The sequence below is a fragment of the Podarcis tiliguerta genome (genome assembly GCF_965153285.1).
Source record: "Podarcis tiliguerta genome assembly, chromosome: Z".
In the NCBI taxonomy this organism is placed as follows: domain Eukaryota; kingdom Metazoa; phylum Chordata; class Lepidosauria; order Squamata; family Lacertidae; genus Podarcis; species Podarcis tiliguerta.
This window is the reverse complement of record NC_139553.1, coordinates 23,748,019-23,768,895: the sequence shown is the minus strand read 5'-3', so window position 1 is coordinate 23,768,895 and position 20,877 is coordinate 23,748,019. Positions and strand designations below refer to the sequence as shown.

At 43.5% G+C, this 20,877-nt stretch overlaps 2 protein-coding genes across 3 annotated transcripts in view; both read right to left on the bottom strand.

Moving 5' to 3' along the window:
- Positions 1 to 20,877, bottom strand: part of LOC310669598 (tigger transposable element-derived protein 1-like) — a 433,144-nt gene that overhangs the window by 117,519 nt on the left and 294,748 nt on the right. The gene's annotated exons all lie outside the window — the stretch shown is intronic.
- Positions 31 to 19,707, bottom strand: LOC310669627 (uncharacterized protein C8orf48). Of its 2 annotated transcripts, XR_014507245.1 has the most exons (7): positions 19,563 to 19,707; positions 13,749 to 14,010; positions 12,589 to 12,714; positions 6,800 to 7,032; positions 3,568 to 3,720; positions 533 to 761; positions 31 to 462 (listed from the first exon to the last, which is right to left on the bottom strand). XR_014507245.1 is itself a non-coding variant. In XM_083424046.1 (6 exons), exons 2-6 carry the CDS (start codon positions 13,951 to 13,953, stop codon positions 657 to 659), a joined length of 822 nt encoding a protein of 273 aa, XP_083280172.1. In that variant the 5' UTR covers positions 13,954 to 14,010; positions 19,563 to 19,707; the 3' UTR covers positions 31 to 656. The 2 variants fall into 2 exon arrangements, 1 of the variants encoding a protein (XP_083280172.1); XM_083424046.1 differs by having other exon boundaries at positions 31 to 761.

Sequence of the window (20,877 nt, the reverse complement as noted above, 5' to 3'; positions counted from 1 at the left end):
GAAAAAACAATTGACATTGAACAAAGCAAATGTAAGAACAGCATTTGAACATTTTATTCGAGTTTTGTCAACTGCTTTGTTCAACAAACTAACATTACTTTTTTAATATCTCTGCTTCTTGTCTTGGAATCCTCGGGGTAATGGATTAATTCCAGTTCATATTGTTAGTGTTTTCAGAAAGATAGAGAAAACCCACTCCATTTAACCTCTTCTGCTCTTCCTTTGGAACTTTCCTCTTGCTCCACTGTTTCTCCTTCTACCTGGGGCTCCAGCTTTCAATTTAAGCAGTGGCAGCAGACACAAACTGTGCAGAAACCTAATCTTCCTTATATCTCTCTGCCTTAAAAAAGCCATTTGTTTTCCTTACAGGTAGAAGCAACTGTGCACAGCTCCCAAATCATGAAAGGAAAGTCACCAAAACCAAACTTATGGCTTATCAGAATGATAATGAGAATAAACTACCTTTTATAATCTGAAAAAAATATTTAGTTAGATGACAGCATATTGCTCTGTTGACTCTGGGACAGGATGCAGAGTTGGACCCCAGAAACCAAATCAATCGCAAGGGGTATATCTGTCCAGGAAATAGTTTGTCCATTATATCCTGCATAGCTCAGCTTGTGCGGAATTGATCAATGTTCTAACCCATCTAGGTGTTACACTTTCAGACCTCTCTCATTCAGTTCCTGCCATATGTTCCTGGGATCCTCAGACAGCTTCGGAAGACATCTGTGTATTTCTCCAATGAGGGTGAGAGAATCCTAGAAGGAGAGAAAGATTTGATGAGAGGTTTTCCTTCGGACAAAAGCTTCTTGCCATTACTTTTTTTAATGTGGTAATGCTTGCTACAGCTGCAATTCCCTTGCATATACCGTACCTTAATTCCAGAGTATGGAAGAACAAATGAAATTCTATTCATCTTTGCAGCATAATGACTAGGAAACTAAGCTATGAATCCAGAAGTTTCTGGTTTGAATCTTGTCTCTATCACAGGGATGGGGAACATGTGGCCCTCCAGATGTTGCTGGACTACAACTCCCATCATCTCTGTCCACTGAGCCATGCTGGCTGGAGCTGATGGGAGTTGAAGTCAAATAACTCCTAGAGGGTAACAGGTTCACCATCCCTGCTCTTCCATGAGCTCACTAGGTGAGCTCTCAGCTTCAGTGCCCATCCCATCTGCAACATGGGACCAAGGCTCCCAAGAAGGGCCGCCACAAGCCCCATGAAGGGAACCCCTTCAAGTGTTGTCCTGAAACCCCTAGACCAAAAGAGACATGGATTGAATTAAAGACTGCTTGAACTTCTAGCTGAGAACTGGGAGGGAGGCACCCAGGGCAGGGACTGGGAGAGACATCAGTAGCAGCCACCCAGTGAGGACATCCTGGCCTGTATGTGTCTGACATTCAGCTGCTACATTTAGCCTCTTCAACAGCAAGAAGGTTCAGTTGCTGAATGGCATTTGCTGGAATGCTGGAGAAGAGCAGCAGTGGGGATTGACAAACTTTGCTCTGCTGTAGTGACTTCTGTATCACCATCTATTTTAATTATTTGAATATATACTGTAAGTTGCCTTGAGAACTTTGGTTAGTAGGCGGGGTATAAATACTCCTAAACAAATAAATAAACAAACCAATAAAACTGACTTAACAGGGCTGCCTGAAATACAGCAACTAGATAATGTATACAAAATGCTTTGAGTACTGAAGGTATTTTATAATATTACTATCATGTAACATTCATGTACCGTGAATAATTCATGTACTGTTCATGTGTCATGAATAAGATACCAGACACAACATTCAGCACAGTGAGTTCTATTGAACACCCACTCTTCCATTAAATGTATGACTGCTATTCCCTACCCTGAGCACTCTGGATATATTGTAAAAGCAATATAAAACTGATTAAGCAAATACAGGTTATTATCCAGGACAGTGACATACATTTTGAGCATCAGCAAGAAAACACAGCGGGGAAATGCATGAGCAAACGAAGTTTCTATCAACAAAATCCCTGTACCAAGGAGACAGCAGGGCTTAGTGGAAGAGAACATGCAGAGGGTCCCAGGTCCAAACCCTGGTGCATTCCATTAAAAGTTATTCTCAGTAACAGGGCTAGAAAAGCCCCTCTGCCTAGAAGCTGGAAGTACTGCTGCTAGTATGAGGCCAGAAACAGGCTCAAGCAGACAGACTTGATGCATGCCAGGTTAATTTGTTCATAGGCTGTGCCCATAGTAACCGTAATTGAGTTCTTCTTGTGTTCTCCATTTATATCTTGCAGAATGCTACTGCACTGATTGCAGTAGAATTTTCAGTAGGATGGTTGTGTTGTTAAACACTCCCTTGCCTGCACTTCTGATCATGATTTCCCCCATCTGCAACGGGGGGGTTAGGGAAAAAAAGAAATGGAAATAAAAGCAATGCTGTTTGGAAATAGAACAGTTAAATTGGTTCCCAAATGGGGGCTTGGACCACAGAGAAGGAAATAGCTGGAGCATCCCAGGAAAAGTCTAGAGAAGTCTTCTCTAACCTGGTGCACTTCAGCTATTTTGGGCTACAACTCCAACTAGTCTCCTGCTCAGTTGTCCTGGCTTGGCTGATGAGAGCTGCAGTCCTGAAGGGCACCACGTTCAGGAAGGCTGCCCTAAAGCTATCAATACAGGCTAGAATTGGTAAGTAAAGTAAAGGTAAAGGGACCTCTGACCATTAGGTCCAGTCATGACTGACTCTGGGGTTGCGGTACTCATCTCGCTTTACTGGCCGAGGGAACCGGCGTACAGCTTCTGGGTCGTGTGGCCAGAATGACTAAGCTGCTTCTGAGAGCAGCGCACGGAAACGCCGTTTACCTTCCCGCCGGAGCGGTACCTATTTCTCTACTTGCACTTTGACGTGCTTTCGAAGTGCTAGATTGGCAGGAGCAGGGACCGAGCAGCGGGAGCTCACCCCATCGCAGGGATTCGAACTGCCAACCTTCTGATCGGCAAGTCCTAGGCTCTGTGGCTTAACCCACAGCGCCACCCGCGTCCCTCATAGAATTGGTAAGTACAGCAGTGCAATTGGGAATTTGCACATGGGGAAATTGCACAACCTTTTCACCGAGATAAAAAAACAAAAAAGCCAGTTTTTCTGAGTCCTGAACAAAACTTGCGAGCTGAACAGAGAGGAAACAATGGGGATGTTTTGTTCATGAAGTTTGTGCAGTAAAGTGTCAATCTTCCACATGCTGCAAAAGAGGAAAACAGAACAAGAGAGCAACTGCATGCAACTGACAGGAACAAGGACCACCTAACAAGAGTTAAACAGGAAAGCTTTGCAAACTGGAAGGGAGCTGCTTTCTTTTTATTCTGCTTTGTCTGCCATAAACCACTAACAAAAGGTTTGCATGGACACCTGGGGCAATCCAAAGTTTTGTAAATAAGTATACTTATAGAATCATAGAGTTGTAGAGTTGGGAGGCACCTGAGGATCATCTAGTTAAACCCCCTGTGATGCAGGAATCTAATTCATCTATATTTATTTGTTAGGCTGTTAAAATGCCTCTCTCTCCACCTAAATCCTGACTTACTTTGGTATACATGTACTCTTCCAATTTCTCTTTAAGTAAAACCTCTTCCATCAAGGCCTTCCATCGTCGGAGAAAAGCATAATCAGCCAGCTCTGCCCTTTTCTTGGTGCAATGGGCACATTGTGAAGGTTGATGCATTTCAGTGTCTGCTGCCTGAGAGCAAAGTAAGAAATAGCTCTTAAAATCATTAAAATACTGTCTATGTCTAACTTTTATACATGCCATGCTCTTCAAGGCAATGCAAACTACTTAATGAAAAAACTTTCCCCACAGAATGAGATCAATAACCAAGTCCAAGTTACTTTTTAAATTAAATTACATTTGTTTTTCCCCATGAAATGTAGTCAGACTACCTCTGTTTCACTTAAGGCTGGTCTTATTCTTTTGAAGCTATTGTATTTTAATGGCAGGTATGTGCCCATCTTTTCCTGTAGTAAGCAAACATGCCCAAAACATGCCCAAAACTTTTGGCCACTGAAAGGTATCAAAAAGACTAACTTTTTATTATTATTATTATTATTATTATTAATAATAATAATAATAATAATAATAATTTATACCCCGCCCATCTGGCTGGGTTTCACCAGCCACTTTGGGCGGCTTCCAAAAGAATATTAAAATACTGTGATACATCAAACATTAAAAGCTTCCCTAAAAAGGGCTGCCTTCAGATGTCTTCTAAAAGTCTGGTAGTTGTTGTTCTCTTTGACATCTGGTGGGAGCACGTTCCACAGGGAGGGCGCCACTACCGAGAAGGCCCTCTGCCTGGTTCCCTATAACTTGGCTTCTCGCAGTGAGGGAACTGCCAGAAGGCCCTCGGTGCTGGACCTCAGTGTCCGGGTAGAACGATGGGGGTGGAGACGCTCCTTCAGGTATACTGGACCGAGGCCGTTTAGGGCTTTAAAGGTCAGCACCAACATTTTGAATTGTGCTCGGAAACGTACTGGGAGCCAATGTAGGTCTTTCAAGACCGGTGTTATATGGTCTCGGCGGCCGCACCCAGTCACCAGTCTGGCTGCTGAGTTCTGGATTAGTTGTAGTTTCCGGGTCACCTTCAAAGGTAGCTCCACGTAGAGCACATTGCAGTAGTCCAAGCGGGAGATAAGCAGAGCATGCACCACTCTGGCGAGGCAGTCCGCAGGCAGATAGGTTCTCAGCCTGCGTACCAGATGGAGCTGGTACACAGCTGCCCTGGACACGGATTTAACCTGTGCCTCCATGGACAGCTGTGAGTCCAAAATGACTCCCAGGCTGCGCACCTGCAAAAAACTTAGCAAAATCATTGCAGGAGATCATGTGGCCCGTACTGGGCCCCGATGTAGCAGGTGGTTCCGCTAAATTGCGGACCACCTGAAAAAGTCTCCTGCTGCTGTTTTCTGCAGATGCAATAGAGGCAGTGAAGAAAGTCTTCTTCGCCGTCGCTACCGCCACTTGGTAGGCTCGACATTGAGCTCTAACCTGTGTCCTAACCAGCTTCAGAATAGATCATCTGCCACCGGCGCTCTAGCCGTCTCAATGATTGTTTCATTGGCCTCAGATCTGTGGAAAACCATGGGGCTGTCCGGGCTCCATGCAATCGGAGAGGGCGCTTCGGAGCCAAACAGTCAATAGCCCGGGTTAACTCCACATTCCAGCGGGCCACCAGGGAATCAGCTGAAAGGCCATCAACATGGGATAAAGCATCCCCTACCACTCTCTGGAAACCATTTGGATCCATTAAGTGGTGGGGGCGGACCATCCGAATTGGTCCCACCTCCCTGCAGAGGGGAAGGGTCGCGGAGAAGTCAAGTTGCACCAGGAAGTAGTCTGACCATGGCACTTCTTTCGTTTCACTTTTACTTAGTGTCAGATCACCAACATCCATAGAGGTAAAAACCGGGTCCAAGGCATGTCCGCGGCTATAGGTTGGGCCAAACTTGTTCAGGGACAGCCCCATGGAGGCCATGCTTTCCACGAAGTCCCGAGCGGTCCCCTGTAAGGTCGTGTTGGCATGGATATTAAAATCCCCTAGGACAACCAAACTAAGGTCTCCAGGACCTTTTAAAAAAAGAGATCCACTGTAAAGAATTCCTGAAACACTTATTAAGTTTCTGATCCTACACATGCTTGTTTGGGAATAACACAGTTTATACTTACCTATGAGCAGGCAGTGTTAGGACTGCGCTGTAAAGTGCCCTGAGAATGAGGCAGAAGAATTAAAGCCTTTTTTTGCAGGGCAAGAAACCTTTGGAAAACTGGAGGACAGATTGCTGCACAGTTCAAGTACATATTCCCACTTATGTGGCTTGTGAGGTTAAATGTTATAAATCATGCATTAATGTGGGTTCACTACTGGACCAAGAATAAGCAAGTTAGGCTTATTTTACCAAAGTCCTCCATATGAACACATAAGACCTACACATAAGATTCCTGCATAAGACAATCACATATCAAATTCCTGCATAAGACAACCACATATCAAATACCACAGAGCTGTTAATGCTTATTTACTGGGTAACACTGTTTTACACATCTCATCTATCCCACCACATCCCTGTGAAAAGGAGGCCTCTTTGAAGAACAGAGGATGTGGCCAGAAGACAGAACATCCTTCAAGGGCATCCCTGAAACTCATAACTGCATTTGGCTTCCCAATCAGACAGATAATTGGGCTTGGGTTCTGCTGATCTGGGTACAAGTCCTCTTTTAAGGACACATTATTATAGTGCTTTTGGGGCATTTAATCTTTCACACAAAATTGCATGAGCAAAACTTGGAATGAGTGATTTTTGCACCACCATCACCATCTTTTTGGAATCATGACATCACAGAGTACCCCTGCTCAAAACAAAAAAGGCACTAAAGAATAACTTGAGTTAATTACATTAATCACAACACAAATTTGCTTTGCCTCATTTTTAAAAAACAAGCTCCCAATACCATGAATGTTAAAAAACTTTAGGAGAGCTGAGTTGCACTAATGTAAACATTAATGTGTTTTGTGAGATCATGTGATGGTAAACAAAAATACTTTGGTTGAAATATGGATTGCATTAGTAATGCAAGGAAGAAACAAGCCCAACCTCATGTTTTAGTTTCAGCGTTATGAAAAGAACTTCGTCATTTAATGACAATAATATACATAAAAGGATCAGTACCTGTCACATCTCAACATCTGTATTAGCAAAGATAATCAACATTTGCCAGGAACATTTCCTGGAACTAAAGACAGATCCATTCCTTCTTTTAGTACCTGTTTCAGTATCGCCTTGATATTTTTCAGACGGAGTCTGTTCAGTAGTTGATCAGGGACTGTGCAATTCAAATCAAATGTCAACGGCTTCTCTGAAGTGAATGCGTGCCTCTGTTCATTATGCTTGCTCCTCTTCAATGGCATTGGGCTTGGCGTATTATGGAGCTGATTTATTTTGATGGCACAAAAGGATTGTAGAGCACTCAGTTCTTCCTCAGATACCTCAATAATTTCTGTCAATATTGCACCAGCAAAAAAAATACATACATATAAATATGACTACTTGAAGAGACAGGAAAAGACTCCTCCAACTCCCACCTGTGCAGCCTGTCATCCGGAATTGGTATTGTACTTGGAGTGTACAATACGCTCTATGCAGACTACAAGCCTCTCCATGAAAACAACTGAAAATAAATAGTCCTAGAACAAAGGGGAAAGCATGTGTTTCAAAAGAATAATTAGATGCTTGATATTACAGCAGAATTTGTGGTAATTAAAAGAAAATGGAAATGTGGTAAATAAAAGCGACACAAGAATTACCCTCAATGCAGACATTAATGAAAACAGTTTCAGATAATTGCTTAATTTGACTCCTTTTAAATCAGAAATTACAATGTGCATGAGGAAAATACATGAAAAAATATTCAGAAAATAATTCTAGGCAGCTATTAGGCTCTAATCCAACAGATTATGTGTTAAACAGCTGGGGCTTTGGATGCATATAGATAATAACCAAAACAGCTCATCCATGGATGACAGATGAGAGAGGGCTTCTTTCTCCCCTTCCTGAACAGACCACCAGTAGGATGTGGGCTTTTGCAAGAGGGCCACATGCTCAAAGCCCTAGCTGTGCTCATCTGGGGACCTTTAGCTCCACAAGTGCACTGCTGGCAAGTTTGGCAGTCCAAGCCCTGGGTACAGGGTTTACCTGCCTCTATTTATGAGAATGGGGTACCTTATTCGAACTGGGTATCGCTTCTGAAATATAGGAAAACTTTTTTTTTAATAACAAACTTTAATACCTTATCCTCAATGTTTTTAGAGGGTAGCTGTAAGAAGTCCTGTAAATAGCATATAGTTTCTTTGTAATAAAGAAGAGGCAGAGTAGTGCCTCATGCTTTGTTTATATGTAGTCATTGTATTCTTTAATGGTAGACAAGATAATCTCTAGGATGATTTTAAGAGTCTCTGCTGATTGTTTGGCGGGGGTGGTGGTCCTCTAATTATTGTTGTTGCTGTTTCACAAAGCAAGTTGCAAAATTTCTAAACACTGCAATTTCTCTTAGAAGGTTGTAATTGCTTTCTGATTTCTTTTTATCTTATAAAGATCCTATGTATGTTAGATTCTTTAAAATTTTATTTTCATTGGTCAACCTTAAATAAATTATATCCATATACAATGCTAGTGCTTTTCTGGTTTGTTTGTTTTTAAATGAGATTCCTGCATTGAGGGGTTGGACTAGATGATCCTCAAGGTCCCTTCCAACTCTACAGTTCTATGAAAATGCTGAAATTTCACCTGCCATTTATTTCGCAGACTTTTTACAAAGTTTGTAAAAAAAAGAAACTAAAGCTCTCCAACACTCTTTTCTATCTGCAACAATTGTGCAAAAGGCAAAAAAGAACTCCACAATCTCAGCAGAAGAATACAAATAATGTCTACTAACTACTGAACTGCAAACCCTGTCTAACAGATACTTAAAGCATCAAACCACAAAATTCAACTGCATCCCAGATATTATATGGCTGCAATTGCAAGCTGCAGAGACTATTTTATGCATACAGGCAGCCCCCCGTTCACGCACATTCAATATGGGGGCAGAGTGGGGTGTTTGCAGCCTTTTTCAATGGGTTTCAATTATACATTATTTCACCAACGCATGGTGCCTTCGAAAGTACGCTAACCTCTGTGTAAACGGCTACCTGTATTTGAAAGGAAGATAATTCTGCAGAAATGGTTTCCCCTCCCTTCCCAGTGAACAGCTGGTGCCAGGAGAGGGCCCAGAGGGTATTTGAAAAATGGAATTAAAAAGAAAGCTATAGACCTTATCCAAGTAATGATCTAGTACAAGACCACTGTATTGAATGGGATTTACAAATAAGCCAGCCTGTGTTGATTGTCTTTCACATTCCTTGCACAGTGGTACCTCGGGTTAAATTTGCTTCAGGATGGGAACAGAAATTGTGCTCTGGCGGCGCAACAGCAGCAGGAGGCCCCATTAGCTAAAGTGGTGCTTCAGGTTAAGAACAGTATCAGGTTAAGAGCGGACCTCCGGAACGAATTATGGTAAGTACTTAACCCGAGGTACCACTGTACAGACAGCGTGTGATCGAGATCGCAAGTCACTGTATGTATTATCCCATAATCTTTGCTATGTTTTCCTGGGCTTAGTGAGTAGGCCTTAATTATCCTGCAGCTAATCTTCAATTATGCATAAAAACGATTAAGAAGCTGTCCCTACCAATTCCAAGTGGATAAAACAAATTGTAAGAGGCTCTTGTGGCTGTAGATTCCAGCATTTATTAAAACCCAGGGATGCATTTTGGGGCTTTAGAATATAAAAGCATATGCAGTTATTTCACTGTTCTGTTACTGTTCTGTCTTCAAAGGAGCATTCTCAAGATGCTACTGGTGTGTTTAAGACTATATTGGTTGACCCCAAAATAACACAATTTAATAGAGTTTTTGCTAGAAGATCAGAAAGCCAACCCAAGGAACCTATGCTAACACTTTTGAAGGTAGAATTCTGTAGGCTGGTGCATGTTGTCAAAGCTTTCTGTAGAGGCTTTAACAGTTAAAATCAAGATTTATGTACCCATAAATATGGGGTTGCCATATTTCAAAAAGTGAAAATCTGGACACAACACAACATTGTTTAGCTTTCTTTTTGGATGGGCAAAGTCATTTTTAGTTTTGTCCAAAGCTGTTGAACTTTTTCTGCAAAATCTCAAAAATGGGGGGGGGGGGGGTTGAGCTATTTTTTTAAAAAAATGAAATTCACCAAAATCTACACTTCCAACATGGACTCCCTTATGTCCAGATGTTCCTGGACATTTTAGCTATTTCCACCCGGACACTGTTTATGAGGGTTGAATACCAGCTATAACCAGGAAATTCCGGACATATGGCAACCCTAATAAATATACAATAAGCCACTGGAAATATGTCCACCACCAACAAGACACATTCCATGCAGCTAGTTCCAGTCTATCATCTAGCACAGGGGTGTAGAACTGGATTTCGATTTTTATCTCCTCAATCCTTTGTGAGGCTGCCAGACTGGTGACTGGGAACGGCTGCCGGGACCATATAATACCAGTCCAAAAAGATCTACCATATTTTTCGTCCCATAGGACGCACCTAGTTTTTTGGGGGTTAAATAAAGGGGGGAAATTCCCTTTATTTCCCCCCCAAAACCAGGTCGGGGAACAGCGGTATGGCGGCGCTCCGCCTCCCCGCTGTCCCCTGAGCTTGTGGGGCTGGCCGATGTCTGCCCGGCGCGAGGGGCGCTCTGCTTCAGTGCGCCGGGTGGCAGGCTGCTATCCGCGGCGTGGGGAGCCCTGCGGGAGGTCCCACAGGGCTCCCCATGCTGCGGATGTCTGCCTGGTGTGAGGGGCGCTCTGCTTCAGGGCGCCCCGCGCGCTGGGTGGCAGGCTGCTATCCACAGCGTGGGGAGCCCTGCGGGAACTCCCGCGGGCTCCCCAGGCTTGCTGATAGCTTCCTGAAGCCTGGAGAGCGAGAGGGGTCGGTGCGCACCGACCCCTCTCGCTCTCCAAGCTTCAGCGAAAGCCTGTATTCGTCCCATAGGACGCACACAGTTTTCTCCTTCATTTTCGGAGGGGAAAAAGTGTGTCCTATAGGGCGAAAAATACGGTACATTGGCTCCCAGTACATTTCCGAGCACAATTCAAAGTGTTGATGCTGAATTTTAAAGCCCTGAATGGCTTAAGATCTGCATGCTTGAAGAAGCGTCTCCACTCCCATAGATAGTTCAGCCCGGACACTGAGGTCCAGCTCCAAAGACCTTCTGACGGTACTCTCTCCGTGAGAAATCAAGTTACAGGGAACCAGGAAGAGGGCCTTCTCAGCAGTGGCTCCAGCCCTGTGGAATGTCCTCCCGTCAGATGTCAAAGAAATAAACAACTACCTGACTTTTAGAAGATATCTGAAGGCAGCCCTGTATAGGGAAGTTTTTGTTTGATGTTTTGTGTTTGATGCCTTAATTTGATGGAAGCCATCTATAGTGGCTGGGGCAACCCAATCAGATGGGTAGCATATAAATTATTATTATTATTATTATTATTATTATTATTATTAGGTTTGGCAGTCGGATGGAGTACAATGATGACATGTGAGCAGAGGCGTAGCTAGGGGTGTGTGGGAGCAGGGCACACTGGGCACCACAGTGTGGGGGGCGGCACTTACCACGGGGCCTGCCCGAGCCACTTGTCTCTTCTGGGAGTGATGCGGTGGCTTGAGCGCCTGCAGGCTGTGCGCTGCCCGAAACTGTAGCATGGGGCTTGTGTCCCCCACACGCACCGCCCTAGGTAACTGAACAACTAGCTATGACACTGCATGTGAGCTGTTTTTGGCCCATGCAAACCCACTTTCGCCCAGCCATGTCCTTACCTGCCCTACCTTAAGTAATATATGATGTCAAGTGAAAGGCCAGCAGGCATGGCTTGGACTGAGGTTCCTCACCCTTGACCTACCAGCTGCATTTGCATCAACCTATTCACTTGAATCATTGCTTCAAATGCACACACTTAAACTTGGGAAGCACCCAAATGCTATGACAAAATAAAAAAGCAAAAACTTCCAAGAATTAAAACAGCTAAAATGGTCACACTGTATCACACAAAGGCCTCCTCACAAAGCAGCTGAGATAAGGGCCAAAAGACGAAAAAGCCAATAAGGGCAAGACAGGCATGCACTGTGTGTGCATATGTTCCAACTTCATTCCCTGGCAATTCCAATTAATTTTTTTAAGCATCTCTGGTTGTTGGACATTTGCCTGAGACCTCTGAGTAAACAATTTCTATGACTGTAACTTGCTTTAATCTGTTTTTACATCCTTGTATGCCACCTTTGCACAGTTCAAACCATGCTCAAGACATGAAAAAATACGTAACTACAACATAACAAACATAGTTAAACAATACCTAAAATATTTGAAAATACACAACCAAACTGAACAATTTCCAAATAAATCACAGTATCTAATATAAATATACAAAAAACTCACAGTGACACCTCCCTCAACAAAAACCACTAAACAATATCCCAGCCCAAAAGCCTCAGCTTTTGTCAGTCAGGGCCCCTACCTCCCAGGCCAGATGGAGGAGGCGTGCAAGGCAGGGAGCAGGTCTTCCAGAACTCACTCCGACATGGTTTTTACTAGTGTGTTGTAATGTACCCTAGGACCTTAGGGTGAAGGACAGATTAGGAATAATGGTGGTGGTGATGAGTCACAATCTACTGGGCAGATTCACTCCCTCCTCCTTGCCCAAAAGACACCAACCCCACAAATTATTTCAAAGATCTGAAGCTGGGGAATTTCAAAAGCAGAAAGAAGTTGCTTATCAGGGGAAAGAAGGAAGCCCCTGCAAGCTTCATTGAGTTGGAGTAGTGGCCTCACTTAGAAATGATGTTCAAATCCTTTGCAGGGAAGAAGAAGAAGACTGGAAGTGAGTACAGACTGTCCAACAGTCAAATGGACTACATGAATGAATGAATAAATGATTGAATAATTTATTGATTTACAAATTACATCTAAAAACTGACTCACTGTTAATTGGTTCAATGGCAGGTTTAGCTAGCCGAGTGCTAGCTTTGTTTTCTTTCAGGAGACTGATCCATTTTCTAGTTAAATATTCTCTTACAACTGCAGATTCCAAAACTTCTGATTTTTGATCTGGGGGGAAAAGGCAATGTATGTAGGAGGACAGTGTTGGAACAGAGTAAAACATGCACACACACACAAAGGAGGAATAAACAGGCCTTCACATGGGGCAACTTTCCTGTAATGTACATGCCCTGGAAATCACAGGAATCAAAGAAGGAAAGCCACCTGACATAGAACCAGGTGCAGGTCCAGTTTAGCCACCACACTTCTTATATTCATATTCATTCCATGCACAATAGATGTTATGCTCAATTAAATGTACACAGGATGAACAGTAGGGCTGCAATCCTATGCTCTCCTTAAATTGAGTGCTGGTGAACTCATTAGGGCTAATCTGCGTAAATATTCTTTAGATGGCATGTCATCCACTTTTCACATTAATGCTTATACAGAATAGCTACCACCTCTTGCCATGTCCACCCTTCCCTGCTGCTGCAACAAATGGGCATGCAGCCACTGTTAGCCTGGGCTGAATGGTCTGGCTATACAACATGAACTAAGAGCAGGCTTGTATGAGGAAAATGTGTGTAGAGCCTTCCGCACTGTTTTGCTTAAGTAGTTATCACTGGTGTGAAAGGATGGCACAAGTACAGAACCTGAAATGGGTGCAGGATTCCTCAGCTTTTCCTGTATTAGTTGCCTCCTACATCTGCCTTTCTCTTACATTAGCAGAGAGCTTTGTCTGTCCACAATTGTCACCCTAGCAAAGGGAAGTTAGTGATCACCTGCACTTACTCAGGTGAACCCAAGACACATGGAAGATGGAAGGTCTTCCTACCGCCACCACCACTAAACATCTACACTTCCTCCTTGACGCATAATGCTTCCTGTACAGTACTGCTAAGTGTCTTCAGCAAAAATAACATTCTGACCTGGTAAACCAGTATTCTGAGTGTTCTGCTGTGAACACTGCAAATGACATTTCCCTTTCTCTGTCTTCCCCCCTTCTGCTTTCCTTTGCATTTTTGCTGATCTAAGTCTCCTCCCACTAATCATAGGATTGAATGAAGAGCTGATAAAAAAGCATAGGGAACCTAACACACCTTCATCATTTTGACTTGATGATTGCCATATGCTTTCAGACAGATCCAACACAGCACAGCATTCTGACTCCTCTTCAGAGTAATAAGATTCAAATGGGTCATTTTCATATTGTCTGTAGGTTTCCTCCTCTCCTTCACTGAAAGATGTAAATGTATCCTCTGAATAGTCTGGGATGGAGCTGCTGCAATGCCTCCTCAGGTCCATCTGCTCTGATACATGCGTCCCAGAGTTGTCTGGCCGGCTAGTTACAAGGATGTTCAACTAAAAATAATCAATGCAAAATTAATTATAGATGTAATACTAGGGAGCTAATAGAAAAATATCACTCTGTACACTGTCAGCACAACAGTCAACAATGAACTCTGAATATTAGTCTGAAATGCAGCAATACCACCAGTGATTAATTGCACAACCCCCACATTTATGAATAAAATCCAAGAGGATAACCATGTTAGTCTGTTGTAGCAAAAAGTAAAATAATAAGTGGCATCTTAGAGACTAATGGCTGCATCCAAATTCACACTCAAAGCAGACCCATTGAAATTAATGGATCTGTGAGTCACATTAATTAATTTTAATGGTTTTACTCCCAGTATGACTAACATTGGGTACAAACTTAAGGCTACAATGCTGTGTGTACGTGGGAGAAAGGCTAACTGAACTACAATCTATTTATTGTGACCTAAAAGTTTTTGAGGATTACTAGTACACAAAAGCTTGTGCCCCAATGCAGTCATTATTTGTTTTATGAAATGTTATACTCCAATTTCTCTTAAAGCAAGGCTTAATGTAGCTTATTAAAAAAGCACCTAACACATGTGAATAACTACCCTCCCCTCCAAAAAAAAAAAAAAAAAAAAAAAGGATAAAAAGGAACAGAAGGAGTAAAATTACAGTGGTACCTCGGGTTATAGACGCTTCAGGTTACAGACTCTGCTAACCCAGAAATTGTACCTCGGGTTAAGAACTTTGTTTCAGGATGAGAACAGAAATCACATGTTGGCAGCGCGGCGGAAGCGGGAGACCCCATTAGCTAAAGTGGTACCTCAGGTTAAGAACAGTTTCAGGTTAAGAACGGACCTCTGGAACGAATTAAGTTCTTAACCTGAGGTACCACTGTACTGGGCATTGAAAGCACAGGTAAAAAGAAGTTTGCCTGATACTGAAAAGATAGTACGTAATCATGACACCAGACAAATTTGCTTGGCACTGAATTTCACAACTAAGGCACCAAGGCCATTTGGTTCTTACAGAATATGACAGTAATTCAGGTATCCCAGTCTCAAGCCATTTAGGTTCAATAATTTTGAATCAAAAACAATATGGCAGCCAATGTATATCCTAAGAACTTGTGAAATACATTTTAGATGTATACTCTGCCCTACAAATACATTATCAAGGCAGCTTACAATAAAATATTTAAAACATGATACAACAATTAATGCATTAAAATAAGCAAAACACAAAACAGTAACTCTATTAAAGCAGCACCCCATAAATAAACCATAAAAGTGAATAGGTTGAAAAGCTTTAAAGCCTGTGAAAATTAAGAGCCTCTGCCTAGTATTAGGAAGATATCAGAGTGAGTGACAATAGCATGAGTCTTTTGGGTGAGAAATTGCTGCATGCTCCTCATCAGAAATTGAAATCACACATGCGAATACAAGTGATATTCACTATCATTGTTTTTTTACTCTGCAAACTTTTCATAAATACTTAGATAAAACTTTTAATTAAAAGACACAGTAACCCTGGAACATCAATAGGGAATTGCCTGTCCACACTAGACAGGCTAATGCTGCAAGTATTATTATTTTTATAAAAAAAATTAATGTTCACAGATAAGGTCTGGAAATACATGGATGAGTAACAGAGAAGCATATAATAAAAGGTTCCGTAGCACTTGAACATATTTTCAAGTGACGGAGCACTCAGAGCGGTTTCCCACCCCTTCCTTTAAAAAAGATGTATTGCTTAATACAGTGGTATGGTACCTCGGTTTACGAACTTAATCGGTTCCAGAAGTCCGTTCTTAAACCAAAACCGTTCTTAAACCGAGGCACACTTTTCCTAATGAGACCTCCCGTCACCGATGCCCTTCCACCGTTCGGATTCCGTTCTTAGACCAAGGTAAAGTTCTCAAACCAAGACACTATTTCTGGTATTGCGGAGTTTGTAAACCAAATCTTTCTTAAACCGGACTGTCCTTAAATCGAGGTACCACTGTACTTATAAATCCTACAAGCCCAGAAAAATTGGCAGGTACTTTAGATTCTATTTTGTTAAGCTTTTTTTCTTTACAGAGACAGACCAATATCAAAAGAAAAGAAAAAAGCCACCACCACAAGCAAAACAATTAACTCTAGCAGGGAAATACAATTCCTTTTTCTGTAACTAAGATCAAACTGCCTCTAGTACACATTGGCATGAGAAAAATTACATATTCTATAAGAAATATTTGCACACTGATAGCCTAATTTTAAAACCTTCATACATAAAGAAGTAACCCTCTAAAAGAATTGAGAAGATAAGGTCCCATATTTTTTAAACAAGCACAAATGCATTTTACTTCAATGATGCGATCATGTATCCAGAAGGCACACTGGATAAATGCTCTTTTATTTTATTTAAGCACCCAAGCATAGTTTAGCAGCACAGCAGAAATTACCTTCTGTCCATGTTTAAAAAGGACCAACTTGGCATGTTCCTGACAACTTCAGGCAAGTTTATAGTCGGGAACAAATTAGAATACTTGGGTGACTTCAGCAGGCAATCTAAATTCAGGCTATGGCAACAAAGGGACAGGTGAGATCTGCACAGATGCAGTTACATATCCTGACAGCACATCCTGATGTTTCTTCATTCAGAAGCAAATTCTGTTGTGGTCAGTGAAGCTTATTCCCTGGTGTATTCAGGATTACGTATTGTTTTGCCTGGAATAAGGACTAAGAGTTAGGTCAATAGCTTCACAGACCACACATTTAAGAGAAATCGTATATATCAGGAACACCATAGAAAAAGCCTGGAAACACCACAACTGCTCCCTCCAAACCTCCTTGCTCAAACTCCAACTCTCCACAATCTCAAAGGTACTGGTGCAAGGGCTCTCAAGACTGCGCGTGAAAAGGATTGCTAGGCACTTTCTCTTGTTTTGTTTTGTTTTTTTGCTGTTTTCTCGCTCTTTTGGGGTGCCACTTCTGGGTTCGTGGTGATGTGTGCATGTGCAGTGCCTTTAACACACATAAATGGGTAGTTGCCTGTACAGAGCTGTTTTTAACTGAATACAGTGGTACCTCAGGTTAACCACTTAATTCATTCCGGAAGTCCATTCTTAACCTGAAATTGTTCTTAACCTAATATAATAATATAATAATATAATATTTTTTTATTTATACCCCACCCTCCCCAGCCAAGGCCAGGCTCAGAGCGGCTTACAAGCAATAATAAAAACAATATGAATGATTACAACTTAAAAACAAAAATAAAATACAACATTAAAATAATGGAACATTAAAATATTAAAATGTAGCCTCATCGCAGAAGGAAGAAGGAAGGAAGGAGAAGGAAAAGAAAAAAGAAAGAGAGGGAGGGAGGGAATCAAATTGGCTCCAAGCCAGGCGGAACAACTCTGTCTTACAGGCCCCTGCAGAAAGAAATCAGATCCTGCGGGCCCTGGTCTCATGAGGCAGAGCGTTCCACCAGGCCGGAGCCAGAGTTGAAAAGGCCCTGGCTCTGGTTGAAGCCAATCTAACTTCCTTAGGGCCTGGGACCACTAGGATGTTGTTATTTATGGACCTTGAGGCTCTCCGTGGGGCATACCAGGAGAGGCGGTCCCGTAGGTACGAGGGTCCTAGGCCGTGAAGGGCTTTAAAGGTCAAAAGCAGCACCTTAAATCTGACCCTGTACTCCACCGGGAGCCAGTGCAGCTTGAAAAGCACTGGGTGAATATGCTCCCATGGCAGAGACCCCGTGAGGAGCCTCGCTGCAGCATTCTGTACCCGCTGGGACAGCTTCAAGGGCAGCCCTGCGTAGAGCGAATTACAGTAGTCAAGCCTGGAGATGACCGTCGCATGGATCACTGTGGCCAGGTCGGGGCGGGAAAGGTAAGGGACCAACTGCTTGATGCGGCGAAGGTGGAAAAATGTCGCCTTGGCTGTTGCTGTAACTTGCGCCTCCATGGAAAGGGAGGCGTCAAGGATTACACCCAAACTCTTAACGGAAGGCAATGGCACTAATTGGGCCCCCGCAAGAGAAGGGAGTTGGTCCCTCATCCCCATGCCATCCCGACCTAGCCATAGGACCTCTGTCTTCGAAGGATTTCGTTTCAATCGGCTCCCACGAAACCATCCAGCCACAGCTTCCAAACATCTGGTCAGTGTGTTCGGGGCCGAGTCCGTGTGGCCATCCATCAGCAGATAGAGCTGAGTGTCATCAGCATATTGGTGACAGCCCAGCCCAAAGCTCCGGATAATCTGGGCAAGGGGGCGCATAAAGATGTTAAAAAGCACCGGGGAGAGAATTGCGCCCTGCGGCACTCCACACACCAAGGAGTGGCGCGACGACATTTCCCTCCCTAGTGCCACCCTCTGTCCCCGACCAGAGATAAAAGAGCACAACCAGTTACGGGCTATGCCCTGTATTCCCATGTCTGCGAGGCGGTGGTCCAGAAGATCATGATCGACCATGTCAAAGGCTGCTGACAAATCTAAAAGGATCAGCAGTCCTGACCCGCCTCAATCTAGTTGTCTACGGAAATCATCTGTTAGGGCAACCAGAGCCGTCTCCGTCCCAAAACCAGGACGAAAACCGGACTGAAATGGATCTAATGCCGATGTTTCCTCCAGAAACCTACCAAGCTGTTCAGCAACCACTCTCTCAATTACCTTACCCAGGTATGGAAGATTTGAAACTGGGCGGTAATTGGATAGGTCTAAGGGGTCTGATGAAGTTTTCTTTAAGAGTGGACACACCACTGCTTCCTTCAGTTCCCCTGGGAATGTCCCCGTGTCAAGGGACAAATTGATAATTTCAACCAGGGGGGTCCGCGCAACATCTGGACACTCCCTAATCAGCCAAGACGGGCACGGAGGTACCACTTTAGCTAATGGTGCCTCCCGCTGCAGCTGCACCGCCGCTGCACGATTTCTGTTCTCATCCTGAAACAGTTATTAACCCGAGGTACTATTTCTGGGTTAGCAGAGTCTGTAACCTGAAGCGTATGTAACCCAAGGTACCACTGTACAAAGCATTCTGAACCTTTCAAATACGTGATTGTGATAACTATTACTATTCACCACTCATTTCACATAGGACCTATGAGAAAAGAGCCAAATAGTTCAGGGGCAGAGCTCTGCATTGCAAAAGGTCTCAGGTTCAAAACGCAGCATCTCCAGGAAGCGACCCTTGCTTGAAACCACAGGAGGTGGGGTGGCCACTGCCAGATGGTGAACTGTAGAGGGTAGATAATTCCGAGGTAGATGGGCCAACGGCCTAACTCAGCACTCCTATGTTTACAACACCCCTGTAAGGTAGACCAGTATTAATAAAAGCAGCCACAGCTGATAAAAGCTGGGCAGCTGGTTGCCAGGTTAAGCAGCTGCTACATCCTAGGACAGCGACGCAGAGCTAAATGATAACTCTGAAAAAAGGGGGAGCGTTCGTGACTAAATCCTCTCTTCTTAGATGCAGGAGGGGGGAGACACCATAAGAAGGGGGGGAGTAGGCGTTTTGGGCCTCCTTTTCCCAAGACGAGGAAACGCCAGAGATAGACTGGCTACATGCATTTGTTTTCAACCCCCCCGCGAGCCTCTCACCTAAATGCAGCTTGGCTTTGAATCAAAGCCCAGCCCGCCTTGCTCCCTGTCGAAGGCCGCTCGCTGCAGTTGCCATGGCTCCCGCGAGGCAGCAGCGGGTGTCACGCTCTTAACTTCCCTCCCGCTCACGTTGCCGTCGCTCTCGGGTTCTGCTTCGAGTGGTTGGTTTGCATCTAGGTCTGATGTTTCCTTCCACCCGCATTCAGCGCGATCGTCCTTTGCAGGTTTTGGGGTTGCCAAGCAAGACACAGTTTCACCTGCCCTAGCCAGAATCCCACCACAAATAATCTGGAGCGATGTCGTGTGTGTGTGGTGGCGGCGAGACATTTATGTAATGTAATAGGAATATTTAAATAATTAAATAATTAAAGCAGGCGGTCTGCGGCTTTTATTAGAAGGGGTTTCCACACACACCCCAGCCCCTCAAAGAGTTTCCAGGGGGATGGCGGGACCAATCAGGACGTGTTCAAGGGGGGTGGGTTGCGTTTTTAGGTTCATTTACTAAGCCATAGCTGTCAACTTTTCTCTTGCGAGGAATTCTATTCGGAATAAAGGAATTTCCCTTTAAAAAGGAGGAAAGTTGACGGCTATGATGGTAGCTTCATTCACTGAAGAAAGGTCCTTTTCTGCTTATGGCGCAGAGGCAAGCAGATCACGGTGCTAGAGGTTTTTTTCAAACAAAATTGGACAACATCTGTAAGTGTCTTTCAGTTTCCATCAGCAATCTTAAGGGAACCAACAGCTGTGGCCTTTTTTCAAAACGAGAAATGCTATATTGCTTTGAACTAGAGGCGGGAAAGCTGGCTCTGAAAATGAAGTTAGGATATTTTTCAGACATTGCCACCTCTCTCATTTCACAAATGGAATCAAAGGCGCTCTTGTACGCTTGTGTATGAGGCTGCTTCTAGTCCACAAAAGTTTATTCTGAATGGTGGCAAACGAGGCAAGGTAAGCAGATCACAAGTAAACAGGGATAAGTCGTGAAATTGCCTAATGCTGCAAAAGCACATAAGTGTTTTACTCTGCTAAAAAGGGCTTCACATATTCTCATATTCCGCACACATGGGACAGAAGGCTTAAATTTTAATTTACAGAATCAATCCATCTCCATCAATGCCGTAATAAAAATGTGTTATGTCTTTCAGTACCCCAAGATTAGCTGTGGCTACAGATGGATGTGACCAACCCACACTCACACATGTGCTCAAGCAGGAATCAGGGTATTTCTGATAGGATGATTAGAGTAGGAGAGTGTTGCATACCCATCTGTAGTGTGTGTGGCCTAACAGATGCGCCTTCTCTCCAGTACAAATGC

Coding starts and splice junctions, on each gene's coding strand:
- LOC310669627 (XM_083424046.1), bottom strand. CDS start 13,953: ATGGACCTGAGGAGGCATTGCAGCAGCTCCATCCCAGACTATTCAGAG. Junction 12,715..13,748: donor ATCAAGTCAAAATGATGAAG/GTGTGTTAGGTT, acceptor TTTTCCCCCCAG/ATCAAAAATCAGAAGTTTTG. Junction 7,033..12,588: donor TGCCATTGAACCAATTAACA/GTGAGTCAGTTT, acceptor CAATATTGACAG/AAATTATTGAGGTATCTGAG.